The 14,349-nt window shown below is 42.8% G+C and overlaps 1 protein-coding gene across 3 annotated transcripts in view; it reads right to left on the bottom strand.

Annotated features, from left to right (window-relative positions):
* Positions 1-844: 844 nt before the first annotated feature.
* eogt.L (EGF domain-specific O-linked N-acetylglucosamine (GlcNAc) transferase L homeolog) overlaps positions 845-14,349 on the bottom strand; it is a 39,972-nt gene continuing 26,467 nt past the window's right edge. The window contains exons 12-18 of one of the 3 annotated variants that reach the window (XR_001935153.2): positions 12,878-12,964; positions 12,643-12,711; positions 11,809-11,870; positions 9,634-9,753; positions 6,084-6,186; positions 1,749-1,984; positions 845-1,574 (exon numbers count right to left, since the gene is read on the bottom strand). Coding sequence is in view for 2 of the 3 variants with exons in the window: in XM_041589267.1 (XP_041445201.1) it covers positions 1,838-1,984; positions 6,084-6,186; positions 9,634-9,753; positions 11,809-11,870; positions 12,643-12,711; positions 12,878-12,964 (588 nt within the window). In the remaining variant the exon portion in view is untranslated. 3 annotated transcript variants of the gene reach the window in all.

Here is a 14,349-nt window from a genome sequence, read left to right as displayed (position 1 = left end):
GAGAGGTATAGGGGGCACTGCAATTCAAAACCAGGCCAAGTAGTATTTGCGGGTCAGGATAAGGGCAGACTCATGGGGAATAGGAGGGGTTTGGGTGAATTGTAGATGGGGTTCCAGCATGATGGGAGCCATGCATACAAGGTCCACCAAGGTGACCAATAGACTAATAATTGGGGCCCTGTAGTATATGCCCTCTAAATCTTGATAGTGGCCCTGGTTAGGGGAATGTTTTTGCCTCCCGAGTGATTGCTAGCTCTTAGGGTGGTGGCACACAGGTAAATTTATTCACCTACGATAAATCTTCGCAAATCTCCCTGAAATGCCTTCCCACCGTCAATAATGTAATTCGCCAGTGGGATGGCATAAGCATCGCTTCGTTTGCCTCACAACGATACTTTGGGCGTCTTCATAAAACCGAAGCAACACTTTTGCCATCCCGTCGGTGATTAACATTCTTGCCGGTGGGAAGGCCTTTTGGCGACCACAGTAGCGAAGATTTATCGCAAGCAACTAGATCGCCCCGTGTGTCACCACCCTTAGACAAACCCTGGAAATTACCTTGGAATTAACAATAATGTTTATGGCACTGACCCTGTAGAGAAGTCTGCAGCCGCATGGAAACGCTCAACTGCCCAAGTGATAATTGCCTGAGCCAAGTGTGCACCGAAATAGGGTCCATTGGAAATGCTCCACAAGACGCAACATGGCAGCTCCCACTCATTGTTATAAATGAAAATTGATATCATAGCAGGCATTAACCTCGCTAAAGGTCTGGCAACGAAAAAAATCATCATTACACCCGTTCACTGTAAAAAGAACAATTCATAAATAACATAAAAGGTTGTTTTCAGTTAAAATCTCATTTTAATATTTAAAAAAGTGACAAATTGTATCAAAGTCATGAAGCTGAAACTGGATAAAAACTGTACAAACACCAGCGTTATAAAAAGAGACATGAACACAGTAACCTGCATATTCCGACATTAGATATACTGTAAATGGGAGGGTCGGATCTGAACCTACACAGCTGCCGTATCTCCATATGGGGCCCCAGAGTCTTATGGGGGTCCAACCTCACTTGTGGGTCCCAGGCTGCTCATCCATATGATGGGAACTCTACTCTCTATCTCTTCTCTTCCCAAAACTCTTCCCCTGTTGTCCAAAGCATCCCACCCAGCCTGACATTGAAGCTGAATATATAAGGGCCTTCTAGCTGCTCCATAGCTGAATGCTGGCAATAGGGGCCTGTCTCATGCAAATTTTATTTTTTACTTTCCCTTTATTTTATCCATTTGCCTTGTAGCCCCTTCCAATCTCTCTTCTCTTCCATTATCTTCCCTTTTTTTCTTTGTCCTTCTCTCTCTCCATTCTCATTTCTTCTCTCGCTTCTTCTCTGGAAGGGATTCCCTTTTCTAGAGCCTTTCAGAGCCAAACTGTGCTCCTAAGTAGAAAGCCTTAATATTTCTGGAACCCACAGCATCCCCCGTTAAAGGTTTGATGGGTGCTGGGAGTTGTATTTCAGCAACACCAGAAGGTGGGATCCATGAAAAGGCTACAAGACAACCCTGTAGGACCTGTAGGAGAGATGACATACTGAAGTGAAGCACTAATTACTAATTAGTACTTAACCAATTACTAATTAGTACTTAACCAATTGTGTTTTCTTTTTTTACAGGAATTTAAAAAAAAAAAGTCCAAATCTCTTCTTCCTAGGACAGGTAATGGGCCAGAAACATGACATCATTAACCTTTATCATCAGGTTCAACTCCATCGACCAAACCGTGATGTCTCACCCGCCCAGACACGGAACATTCAATGGTTTGTGCCCCTGGGAAGTCACAGCTCATCTCGAGTCCTGCGGAGCGGCCACTTGGAATGACGAGACACGTATGTCGCCCCCTGCTGGACCAGACGCAGAAATTCCTCTACATCGAAGGCGTAATTGGTGAATTTTGGGTGCTCTCCCAAATTAGGATGATGTCCCTTAATTGAAAAGAATAACAAGCTGCGTGAGGCTTTGGCAGGATTTGTGCTTCATTGAGAGGCAAGTTAATTAAGTCTTTCTCCAGCGAGAGACAACTCTCATCTAACCATCCCCAGGATCTATTGATTTATTTCTGCCCAGGACACGGGCACTGAGTTATTGGCAGCTTTAACTAATGGTCAATTAATTTCATTTTACTTCCCTACAGCCATCAATGTATGAGCAGGAGATGAAGTTGCGCTGTTTATAGGATGGAGCGTCGCCATGCCATTTAAAAGAAATGTTAAATTATTATAATATATATATAAAATGTGTTTTTACAATAAAATAAAAAACAGGACAATTCCATGAAAATTCATTATGGAAAATGGTTTCTGAAGCTGATTTTCAGGAGCAAAATGTACCTTACAAAGAGGCATCTCTCCTGGAGTAAAATGCTATTTTGAGGGTGGTTCAAGAAGAGGCAGCAGATTTGAAGTAAAAGCTCAGCAGGAATCCAGAATGAATGGGTATAGTAGGGAGAGATGGTGCCTATAGTAACAGTGGATAATAGTCTCTGGGAAGGGAGTGTGACTGTGGGATAGCAGGTATAGTAGGAGAGATGGTGTCTATAGTAACAGTGGGATAATAGTCTCTGGGAAGGGAGTGTGACTGTGGGATAGCAGGTATAGTAGGGAGAGATGGTGCCTATAGTAACAGTGGATAATAGTCTCTGGGAAGGGAGTGTGACTGTGGGATAGCGGGTATAGTAGGGAGAGATGGTGTCTATAGTAACAGTGGATAATAGTCTCTGGGAAGGGAGTGTGACTGTGAGATAGCAGGTATAGTAGAGAGAGATGGTGTCTATAGTAACAGTGGGATAATAGTCTCTGGGAAGGGAGTGTGACTGTGGTATAGCAGGTATAGTAGGGAGAGATGGTGTCTATAGTAACAGTGGGATAATAGTCTCTGGGAAGGGAGTGTGACTGTGGATAGCAGGTATAGTAGGGAGAGATGGTGCCTATAGTAACAGTGGATAATAGTCTCTGGGAAGGGAGTGTGACTGTGGTATAGCAGGTATAGTAGGGAGAGATGGTGTCTATAGTAACAGTGGATAATAGTCTCTGGGAAGGGAGTGTGACTGTGGGATGGCAGGTATAGTAGGGAGAGATGGTGCCTATAGTAACAGTGGATAATAGTCTCTGGGAAGGGACTGTGACTGTGGGATAGCAGGTATAGTAGGGAGAGATGGTGCCTATATTAACAGTGGATAATAGTCTCTGGGAAGGGAGTGTGACTGTGGGATAGCAGGTATAGTAGGAGAGATGGTGCCTATAGTAACAGTGGATAATAGTATCTGGGAAGGGAGTGTGACTGTGGGATAGCAGGTATAGTAGGGAGAGATGGTGTCTATAGTAACAGTGGATAATAATCTCTGGGAAGGGAGTGTGACTGTGGGATAGCAGGTATAGTAGGGAGAGATGGTGCCTATAGTAACAGTGGATAATAGTATCTGGGAAGGGAGTGTGACTGTGGGATAGCAGGTATAGTAGGGAGAGATGGTGTCTATAGTAACAGTGGATAATAATCTCTGGGAAGGGAGTGTGACTGTGGGATAGCAGGTATAGTAGGGAGAGATGGTGCCTATAGTAACAGTGGATAATAGTATCTGGGAAGGGAGTGTGACTGTGGGATAGCAGGTATAGTAGGGAGAGATGGTGTCTATAGTAACAGTGGATAATAATCTCTGGGAAGGGAGTGTGACTGTGGGATAGCAGGTATAGTAGGGAGAGATGGTGTCTATAGTAACAGTGGGATAATAGTCTCTGGGAAGGGAGTGTGACTGTGGGATAGCAGGTATAGTAGGGAGAGATGGTGCTTATAGTAACAGTGGATAATAGTCTCTGGGAAGGGAGTGTGACTGTGGGATAGCAGGTATAGTAGGGAGAGATGGTGCCTATAGTAACAGTGGATAATAGTCTCTGGGAAGGGAGTGTGACTGTGGGATAGCAGGTATAGTAGGGAGAGATGGTGCTTATAGTAACAGTGGATAATAGTCTCTGGGAAGGGAGTGTGACTGTGGGATAGCAGGTATAGTAGGGAGAGATGGTGCTTATAGTAACAGTGGATAATAGTCTCTGGGAAGGGAGTGTGACTGTGGGATAGCAGGTATAGTAGGGAGAGATGGTGCCTATAGTAACAGTGGATAATAGCCTCTGGGAAGGGACTGTGACTGTGGGATAGCAGGTATAGTAGGGAGAGATGGTGCCTATATTAACAGTGGATAATAGTCTCTGGGAAGGGAGTGTGACTGTGGGATAGCAGGTATAGTAGGGAGAGATGGTGCCTATAGTAACAGTGGATAATAGTATCTGGGAAGGGAGTGTGACTGTGGGATAGCAGGTATAGTAGGGAGAGATGGTGTCTATAGTAACAGTGGATAATAATCTCTGGGAAGGGAGTGTGACTGTGGGATAGCAGGTATAGTAGGGAGAGATGGTGCTTATAGTAACAGTGGATAATAGTCTCTGGGAAGGGAGTGTGACTGTGGGATAGCAGGTATAGTAGGGAGAGATGGTGCTTATAGTAACAGTGGATAATAGTCTCTGGGAAGGGAGTGTGACTGTGGGATAGCAGATATACCCCCAAATGTAATAAAAGGCACTACATTTGCCCAGGAGCAGTAACCCATAGCAACCAATTAGATGTTTATTTTTAAACAGGTGACCAGTAAATACTATGTGCTGAGCATCTTCTCCCCTACCTCTTTCTGTTGGGGTTCCTCAATGCTCTGTCCTGGGACCCTTTTTATTCTCCCTCTATACTTCCTCCCTCGGGAAATGAACCAACTCGTATGGTTTCCACTACCACCTCTATGCTGACGATACTCAGATCTATCTCTCCTTTCCTGATCTCAACCCAGAACTCCTAACTCGCGTCTCCTCCTGCCTGTCCGCTATCTCTACTTGGATGTCGCAACGCTACCTTAAATTAAACCTCTTTGAAATGGTTCTCTTTCCTCCAACTAACACCAGTAGCATCCCCGAAGTATCCATCATAGTTAACAATTCCACTATCACCCCCTCTCCCCAGGCCCGGTGCCTTGGGGTTATCCTAGATTCTGCCCTGTCATTCACTCCTCATATCCAGTCACTTATTAAATCATGTTACTTCCACCTAAGGAACATATCCAAAATATGATCATTTATCACCCAAGATGATGCCAAAATTCTTATTCACTCTCTCGTCATATCACGTCTAGACTACTGTAACTCTCTTTTAATTGGTCTCCCCCCCAGAGACTGTCACCTCTCCAGTCCATAATGAACACTGCTGCGAGGCTCATACACCTCAGCAACCGCTCCTCCTCTGCCTCTCCATTCTGTCAATCCCTGCACTGGCTTCCGTTACCTTTCAGAATCAAATTCAAATTAATGACCCAGACATTCAAAGCACTTCATAACTCTGCCCCACCCTACATCTCTGAACTCATCTCTATATACTCACCCAACTGCTTACTACACTCCTCTACTGACCTGCTACTCAACTCTTCTCTCATTACCCCCTCACATGCTCGTTTTCAAGACTTTGCAAGGGCTATACCCCTCCTCTGGAACACTCTTCCACGGTCTGTCCCACTTTCTCCCAACCTTTCTGCTTTCAAGAAATCTCTTAAAACGCACTTCTTTCGAGAAGCCTACCCTCACTCTGCTTAACTACCAAACGCAACACCACATACAATACCACATTTCTCACCCACTTAATTCAATCTTGCCCACTCCCACACCTTGTGTATTACTCCCTTCCCTTTAGAGTGTAAGCTCTTTCTGCATAGGGCCTTCCTCACCTTTTGTACCGGTATTGATTGCGATGTATGTAACTCCATATGTTCTATGCATATAATTCATGTGATTTAGTTGTATAAACACATTTATTTTACAGCGCTACGCAATATGTTGGCACTATATAAATACATGGTATTTACATAGTGCCTTTTATTAGAAAACCCCCATAGTAGGGAGAGATGGTGCCTATGTAGTTGAATATATGTGATGTGTTGGTGCTTATATTACAGATATTAAAGTGTTATATAGTAAACTCTAAAAAGGGGAATATTACCTTGTCTTGAGGAAATACTTTATCTCCCTTCTCCCACGTCATGTATTGGATCCCGCGCAGTCTCGCCAAGTCTAAATAACAACGCACATCCTCACAGTTGTACCTAGGAACAATTTATGACAAAATAAACCTGTTGAGTATTTGTTTTAAAAAAAAAAAACTTCACGTTCAGTCCAAAAAATTATTTCTGGGCAGACGAGTGTTGAGCCAATTCTGCACCCTATGTTTCAGGGACCATAAATAAAAAGTTATTTTTGATATATATGAATATAATATTATATTTACACCATGCCAATTTGTATGAAGGAAGAGGAAGCCAGTTATCCTCTGATATAAACAGGTTCGTTATGACGTCACAATGACAGCGACGAGAGATTAAAAAAAAGCATTTACAACCCTGTGTTACTAACGACACAACAAAGTAACGAAGGCAAAGATTTTATATCAGAGGCTGACAGAACCCTAATCAACTTATTGTGAGTCAGGGAGATACTTTGACTGTTAATAAAATTGTGGCATTTGGCTTAGACAAGTATTTCCATTCTCCATTAAATTAATTGGGACGTGGGGGGGCAGTAAAAACTCAGTAGCTCTTCATATGTGCTATAAACCCAAGAGTTAATGGTGAGGCTGGAATTTCCCAAAATGTAATGTATAAAGGCTGGAGTGACTGGATGTGTAACATAATAGCCAGAACACTACTTCCTGCTTTTCAGCTCTCTTGGTTTCCACTGATTGGTTACCAGGCAGTAACCAATCAGTGACTTGAGGGGGGCACATGGGCCATAACTATTGCTTTTGAATCTGAGCTGAATGCTGAGGATCAATTGCAAACTCACTGAACAGTTATGTCCCATGTGGCCCCCCTTATAGTCACTGACTAACTCGGAGTTAGAGAGCTGAAAAGCAGGAAGTAGTGTTCTGGCTATTATGTTACACATCCAGTCACTCCAGCCTTTATACATTACATTTTTGGCTAACTAACTATATTAAATACATTTTTTATTTTGCACAGCCTATCTATTTACTAAGTTTTTATTTTTATACTGAACTGTTCCTTTAAGGCTCGATTGGCCTCTGTCTAATGGTAATATCCACCTTAGCTTATATGAAGGTGTTATTTACCCAACTCATTCGAATGATTTAGTAGCCCCAAGTCTCCCAGGTTTCCTACTACGTTATAATCCCCTTCAGCCCCCTAAATTTGCTCATAGTCTGTACAGAGAGATCCCATTAAACTATGGCAGCATAGGTATTCCCTGTAATAAGCACAATTCAGCAGGAACAGCCCCCTAAGTTTGCTCATAGTCTGTACAGAGAGATCCCATAAAACTATGGCAGCATAGGTATTCCCTGTACTAAGCACAATTCAGCAGGAACAGTCCCCTAAGTTTACTCATAGTCTGTACAGACAGATACCATAAAACTATGGCAGTATAGGTATTCCCCTGTACTAAGCACAATTCAGCAGGAACAGTCCCCTAAGTTTGCTCATAGTCTGTACAGAGATATCAAATAAAACTATGGCAGCATAGGTATTCCCTGTACTAAGCACAATTCAGCAGGAACAGTCCCTAAGTTTACTCATAGTCTATACAGATATATCAAATAAAACTATGGCAGCATAGGTATTCCCTGTACTAAGCACAATTCAGCAGGAACAGTCCCTAAGTTTACTCATAGTCTATACAGATATATCAAATAAAACTATGGCAGCATAGGTATTCCCCTGTACTAAGCACAATTCAGCAGGAACAGTCCCCTAAGTTTGCTCATAGTCTGTACAGAGGTATCAAATAAAACTATGGCAGCATAGGTATTCCCTGTACTAAGCACAATTCAGCAGGAACAGTCCCCTAAGTTTGCTCATAGCCTGTACAGAGAGATCCCATAAAACTATGGCAGCATAGGTATTCCCTGTACTAAGCACAATTCAGCAGGAACAGTCCCCTAAGTTTGCTCATAGTCTGTACAGAGAGATCCCATAAAACTATGGCAGCATACGTATTCCCCTGTACTAAGCACAATTCAGCAGGAACAGTCCCCTAAGTTTGCTCATAGTCTGTACAGAGATATCAAATAAAACTATGGCAGCATACGTATTCCCCTGTACTAAGCACAATTCAGCAGGAACAGCCCCCTAAGTTTGCTCATAGTCTGTACAGAGATATACCATAAAACTATGGCAGCATAGGTATTCCCTGTACTAAGCACAATTCAGCAGGAAAACGTTAGGGTACAGCTGCCTTTTAAATGGCCCCAAACAGATTCTCTCCTAAATCACATAAGGCACAGTAAAATATTGACTGTATGACAGAAAGCACATCTGCGTCATGGGAACCAAAACCCTCTGTTTTTACAGCAAATTCCATTCTAAAAATGTCACCCAAACAGTTTGCATAGAAGTGTGTTGATCTGCTCACTGAACAAAATGTCAGTCCATGTTAAGGCAACTGCTCCAGAGCTAAAACAGGAATGCTGGGTAAGTACATAATGTTCCCCAGGGGGGGATTCACTGGGGGAAAATAACTTTCTGCCGTGTCTAATGAATTCGGAGACCCTGGGAGTCTCACATTTGCTGCAAACCTTCCGCATGCTCCATACACTCCTAATTGTACTTTATTAGTTACTATTCTGTGTAACATGTTGCTGATGTCACTACATAAAGGCTCCTTTTAACAAATAAAGTACATAACGATGCCGTCTGCCCCATGGCCCCCAAATTGCTGTCAATATTAACACTGAGTATTGGGATAGTAGTCACCTGTAAGTGTGAGCCTGTTTGCTGTCCATATTAACACTGAGTATCTAGATAGTAGTCACCTGCAAGTGTGAGTCAGTTTGCAGTCAATATTAACACTGAGTATTGGGATAGTAGTCACCTGTAAGTGTGAGCCAGTTTGTAGTCAATATTAACACTGAGTATTGGGATAGTAGTCACCTGTAAGTGTGAGTCAGTTTGCAGTCAATATTAACACTGAGTATTGGGATAGTAGTCACCTGCAAGTGTGAGTCAGTTTGCAGTCAATATTAACACTGAGTATTGGGATAGTAGTCACCTGTAAGTGTGAGCCTGTTTGCTGTCCATATTAAAACTGAGTATCTAGATAGTAGTCACCTGAAAGTGTGAGCCAGTTTGCAGTCAATATTAACACAGAGTATCTAGATAGTAGTCACCTGAAAGTGTGAGCCAGTTTGCCGTCAATCTTAACACTGAGTATCGGGATAGTAGTCACCTGTAAGTGTGAGCCAGTTTGCTGTCAATATTAACACTGAGTATCAGGATAGTAGTCACCTGTAAATGTAAGGCAGTTTGCTGTCAATATCAACACTGAGTATCGGGATAGTAGTCATCTGTAAGTGTGAGCGAGTTTGCCGTCAATATTAACACTGAGTATCGGGATAGTAGTCACCTGTAAATGTGAGCCAGTTTGCATCTTTATAGTAATGAATAAAGCGCAAGCCTAGGCACAGGTATCAGAACCTGTGGGTTGGGTCGGCAGTACAAACAGAAATGAAAGAGTTTGCACGGAAGTAAAACGGCACCTACAGCTCAAAGACAACAGCCCAGTCCGGAAGGAAGAGCAGGTGGGTGAGTCCGGCTCCGTGCATTCCTATGAATATGTCAGAGTTGTGTGTGATTGACAGCTGCTCCAGGAACCCCAGGACTCTGCAGGGAAATGAGAAGCAGGTGAGGTATGTGCGACCCAGTATGATACATTATAAATAAAAATATAATAGTGTATTAGGTACCAGAATGGACTTGAAAAAAAATAACAGTCCTCTACATATGTTTTTATTTGTGATGGGGAGCTGCCATACTACTTGCATCACCAGGTGCAATCTTCATAGACATTAATGGTGAAAGAAGCTTTAACGGTTGCTGTTTCTATGGAGTATGAACAACCAGAACACATTAGAGGACTCATCCCCCCAGGCAACTGTAATATCATCCACTTAATAAAATACAGTTTATTAATCCATATCATAATACACCAGCACAATTAAAAACACCCAAACCCATAAAAATAATGGGCACTGCAGATTTAGTTTGAGGGGCCCCTATATAATGTTTGTTGAAATAATAAATGCGTCCATGTACTTACGATATTTCCAATATCCTTCCCGAGAAATAACTTACAGAAACTCCACTTGCGCTCCTCTTCAAAAAAAGTGATCCAGCGATCCATTGTGCGATGCTCGATTTGACTTGCCTTCCTTATAGGAGATAGCCAGGGAGGAGAAATCGAGTGCCGCACAATGGATGGTCACCCTGTTGCCTTTTCTGAAGAGGAGCGCAAGCGGAGTTTGTGTAAGTTTCTGTAGTTATTATTGCGATTTAAAAGTTTAATTTGTCTTTGTGGGTTTTTTTTCCGTTCTATACTGACGAATTTTATAAAAAATTTGATGTTACTGGTCCTTTAATCCCATATGTTTCCACTACGGAAACTAAATCTGCAGTGCCCATTATTTTTATGGGTGTTTTTAATTGGGCTGGTGTATTATGATATGGATTAATAAACTGTATTTTATTTTTACATTGTAAGAGGATGATATTACAGTTGCCTGGGGGGTTAAGTCCTCTAATGCGTTTTAGTAGTTCATACTGTACAAAATTTGGACACCCTGGGTCACCGTACACATTATGTAATTACCAAAGGATTTTCAATGTGGATACGGTTATATTTCTATGGAGAGTCATGGGCTGGGTCATGGGGCCCAACAGAACCAGGGTCCTTTGTTTGTTGCCCCTCTGCTTATTTATTTGGTGGCCATGTGGCATAACCAGTTGATGTTAAAAGGCTCTGAACTCTTTTAGCCATATGGGTATTAAGCTTACGCTCATACATTCACTGCCCCTCTCCTGTGGGTAAAGAGCCATATGGTTGGGCATGACCAGTTATTTTAGGCTGTGCCGTGGAGCTAAATTCTGTGGCCTCAAAACACCCCTGAATACACACCCTAATACCCACTTCCCCTATCCAGTGTCGGACTGGGGGGGTCCTGGGCTGCCTTATCAGAAGCCCACACACACCAGCTCCGGGGCCTCCGACTCCCCCCCAACTTCAGGGCCGCCCTTCAGAAGCCTCTCAGAACTAGGGATGCATCGAATCCAGGATTCGGCCGAATCCTTCTGCCCGGCCGAACCGAATCCTAATTTGTATATGCAAATTAGGGGCAGGGAGTAAACAATGTTTTCCCTTGTCCAGCCCTGATTTGCATGTGCACAAAACAAATCTTTGTTGAAGGATTCGGTGGTACGGCCGAATCCAAAATTCAGGGGATCCCTACTCGGAACCCACCTCCACCCCAACCGACCAGTGCATGCCTTTCTTTTATCAGTCAGAGCGGGGAGAAATTGACAGGCAGGTGGGCAGGGCCGGATTTGACGAAGTGGCGCCGTGAGGCTGCATGGTCCCTGCGCCGCCGCCCCTGCCTGCACGGTCCTAGCGCTGACTTCGGCACTCTCCGGCACAGAAGCACTGGGGAGCGTTAAGTCCCCAGTGCTCTTAAGAATGCAGCTGGGCGGCATGCCGCCCCTGAAATATCCGCGCCCTAGGCCTGGGCCTTTGCGGCCTCACCACAAATCCGGGCCTGCAGGTGGGAGCAAATCTGGGGCAGTGGGGCCCACAGGGTTTTTTCCCCGGTGTCCCGCCAGCCTAGTCCAACCCTGCCCTATCCAAAGGGAGGGCAAAATCTTTGGATTACAAACAATTCTCCTTACCTGTACTTGTAATCTACCACTTTCACCTGAAACGTGGGCACCGCCTCCAGCGCTTGAACCAGCTAGGAATGGAAAGGACAGCACTGAGAAGCCGTTGTTACCAAAACATGGTGGCATATAAAAAAATAAGCATACATACAGATATGTAGTGAATAAAGTACCCCCTTTTGTAAAATATAAGGATACAGTATTATAAGTCACAGAGGAGTTCCGTGACCATATAAAAACACGAAGCCGAAGGCAAATGTTGTTACACAGGTCATGGAACTCTAAGGTGACTTCTAATATCCTTATATTTTGCAACAGGGGGTACTTTATTAATTATAATACACAAGTCATGTGACAGAAATGACATCACTAAGCATGGTTTATAAGCATATAATCTACAAGATATTCATGGCTCTTAAGTATTATATTTATATACAGGTACGGAACTTGTTATCCTGAATGCTCGGGACCTGGGGTTTTCCGGGTATAATGGATCTTTCCATAATTTGGATCTTCATACTTAAAGTCTACTAGAAAATCATGTAAACATTAAATAAACCCAATAGGCTGGTTTTGCCTCCAATAAGGATTAATTATATCTTAGTTGGGATCAAGTACAAGGTTCAAGGTTTATTATTACACAGAAAAAGGAAATCATTTTTAAAAATTTGGATTATTTGATTATAATGGAGTCTACGGAAGGCGGTCTTTGCGTAATTCGGAGCTTTCTGGATAATGGGTTTCCAGATAATGGATCCTATAACTGTATATACACACACACAGGGTTTGTGAGCAACCTCAGCCAGTCCCTAAATAAGGAGTTAACAAGGATACATATAGGAATACCTCATCCAGGTTCAGGATTTTCCGAAACTCGGTGCTGCGTACAAGTATGGTGACACGGATCTTTGCCTCCTATATTATAAATGAAGGTGAAATTAATAGGGAAACCCACACAGACACAGAGGAGCTACAGACTCCTTATCATGAAACAAAGTGCGGAGAACGGATTCCCCAGAGCAACATATTCGATGAACTGCAGCCCATACATGTCACATGCATGTTACACCCCGTGCCCTACCGTTGCCGGGTGCTGGGTAATATTCAGTCGATGCAGCACATGCTGAGAAAACGCTCGGAATAATCCGCTTCCGTGACAGTGTGATATCTGGAATAAGAAGATTCCACATTTACTGCTTAAAGGGGTTGTTTGCCTTTAAATTAACTTTTAGTTTGATGTAGAGAGTGATATTCTGAGGGGCACATTTACTAAAGGGTTAAGTGACTAACGCCGGCAATGATTCGCCAGCGTGACGTCATTTCGTTACTTCGCCGATTTACTAAAGGGCGCAGTCGTCACTTCGCCAGCGAAGGAGATAGACGCTAGCGTTGCTTTGCACTCTAACTCCAGGCGAATTTTTGCTCTGGCAAATGGACGCAACTCCGCAAATTCACTAAGATGTGGATTTTACTGTACGTTCCCTCTTTCACCAGACTTGCCTTCACCAGCTCAGACCAGCCACAGTGCATTGGAGTGTATAGATCTTCTTCAATTTTTAGTGCAAAAGCTTCTAAGTCCCAAAAAACGCTGGCGTCTTTTCCTTTTCTCACAGGGTTCCCCCCTCCATTTCCTAACATATGGCACATAAACTATACAGTGGGCTCATGTGTAGGGCAATATAACAACTCTATTTTATTTATAAAGGGTCCCTGGACTTGTGTAATTTAATGTATTTGCTGCAACTTATACGTCCATTCCACTTTATAATTTCCCGCCGTATGCAAATTAGCCTGATCGAAGACCTCTAACGAAGTTGCGCTAGGCATAATTGAACGCTAGCGCATCTTCGCTTTGATTGCCGACGTAACGCTATCGAAAATTCGCATTTTAGTAAATTAGCGTTGGGGAAGTGTAGTGATGGGTGCGAAGCCGTCGCTGGCGAATTTTCGCAGCTTAGTAAATTTCTCCCTGAATAAATTTTTATTATTTGAGTTATTTAGCTTTTTATTCTGCAACTCTCCGGTTTGCAATTTCCGCAATCTGGTTGCTAGGTTCCAAATTACCATAGCAACCATGCTTTGATATGAATAAGAGACTGGAATATGAATAGGGGAGGCCTGATTAAGAAGATGAGTAATAAAAAGTAGCAATAACAATACATTTGTAGCCTTACAGAGCATTTGTTTTTAGATGGGGTCAGTGACCACAAAAGTTGCTTAGAATAAGCCATTGTATAAAGTTAACTTAAAGGGGTGGTTCCTAGAATGCTCAGTTCCTAGTAACTTTGCAGTTGGTCTTCATTATTTATATTTTATAGTTTTTGAGTTATTTCCCTTTTTCTTCTGACTCTTTCCAGCTTTCAATTGGGGGTCACTAACCCCCATCTAAAAACAAATGCTCTGTAAGGCTACACATGTATTGTAATTGCTACTTTTTAATTACTCATCATTCTATTCAGGCATCTTCCACTCAAATCTGTGCATGGTTGTTAGGGAAAATGCAAACTAAAGAGCTGCTGCATAAAAAGCAAAATAACTCAAAAACTGTGAATA

Source organism: Xenopus laevis, chromosome 4L (assembly GCF_017654675.1).
Source record: "Xenopus laevis strain J_2021 chromosome 4L, Xenopus_laevis_v10.1, whole genome shotgun sequence".
Classification (NCBI taxonomy): Eukaryota; Metazoa; Chordata; class Amphibia; order Anura; family Pipidae; genus Xenopus; species Xenopus laevis.
Note: the sequence above shows the minus strand (reverse complement) of the source record. Positions and strands in the feature narration are given on the sequence as shown.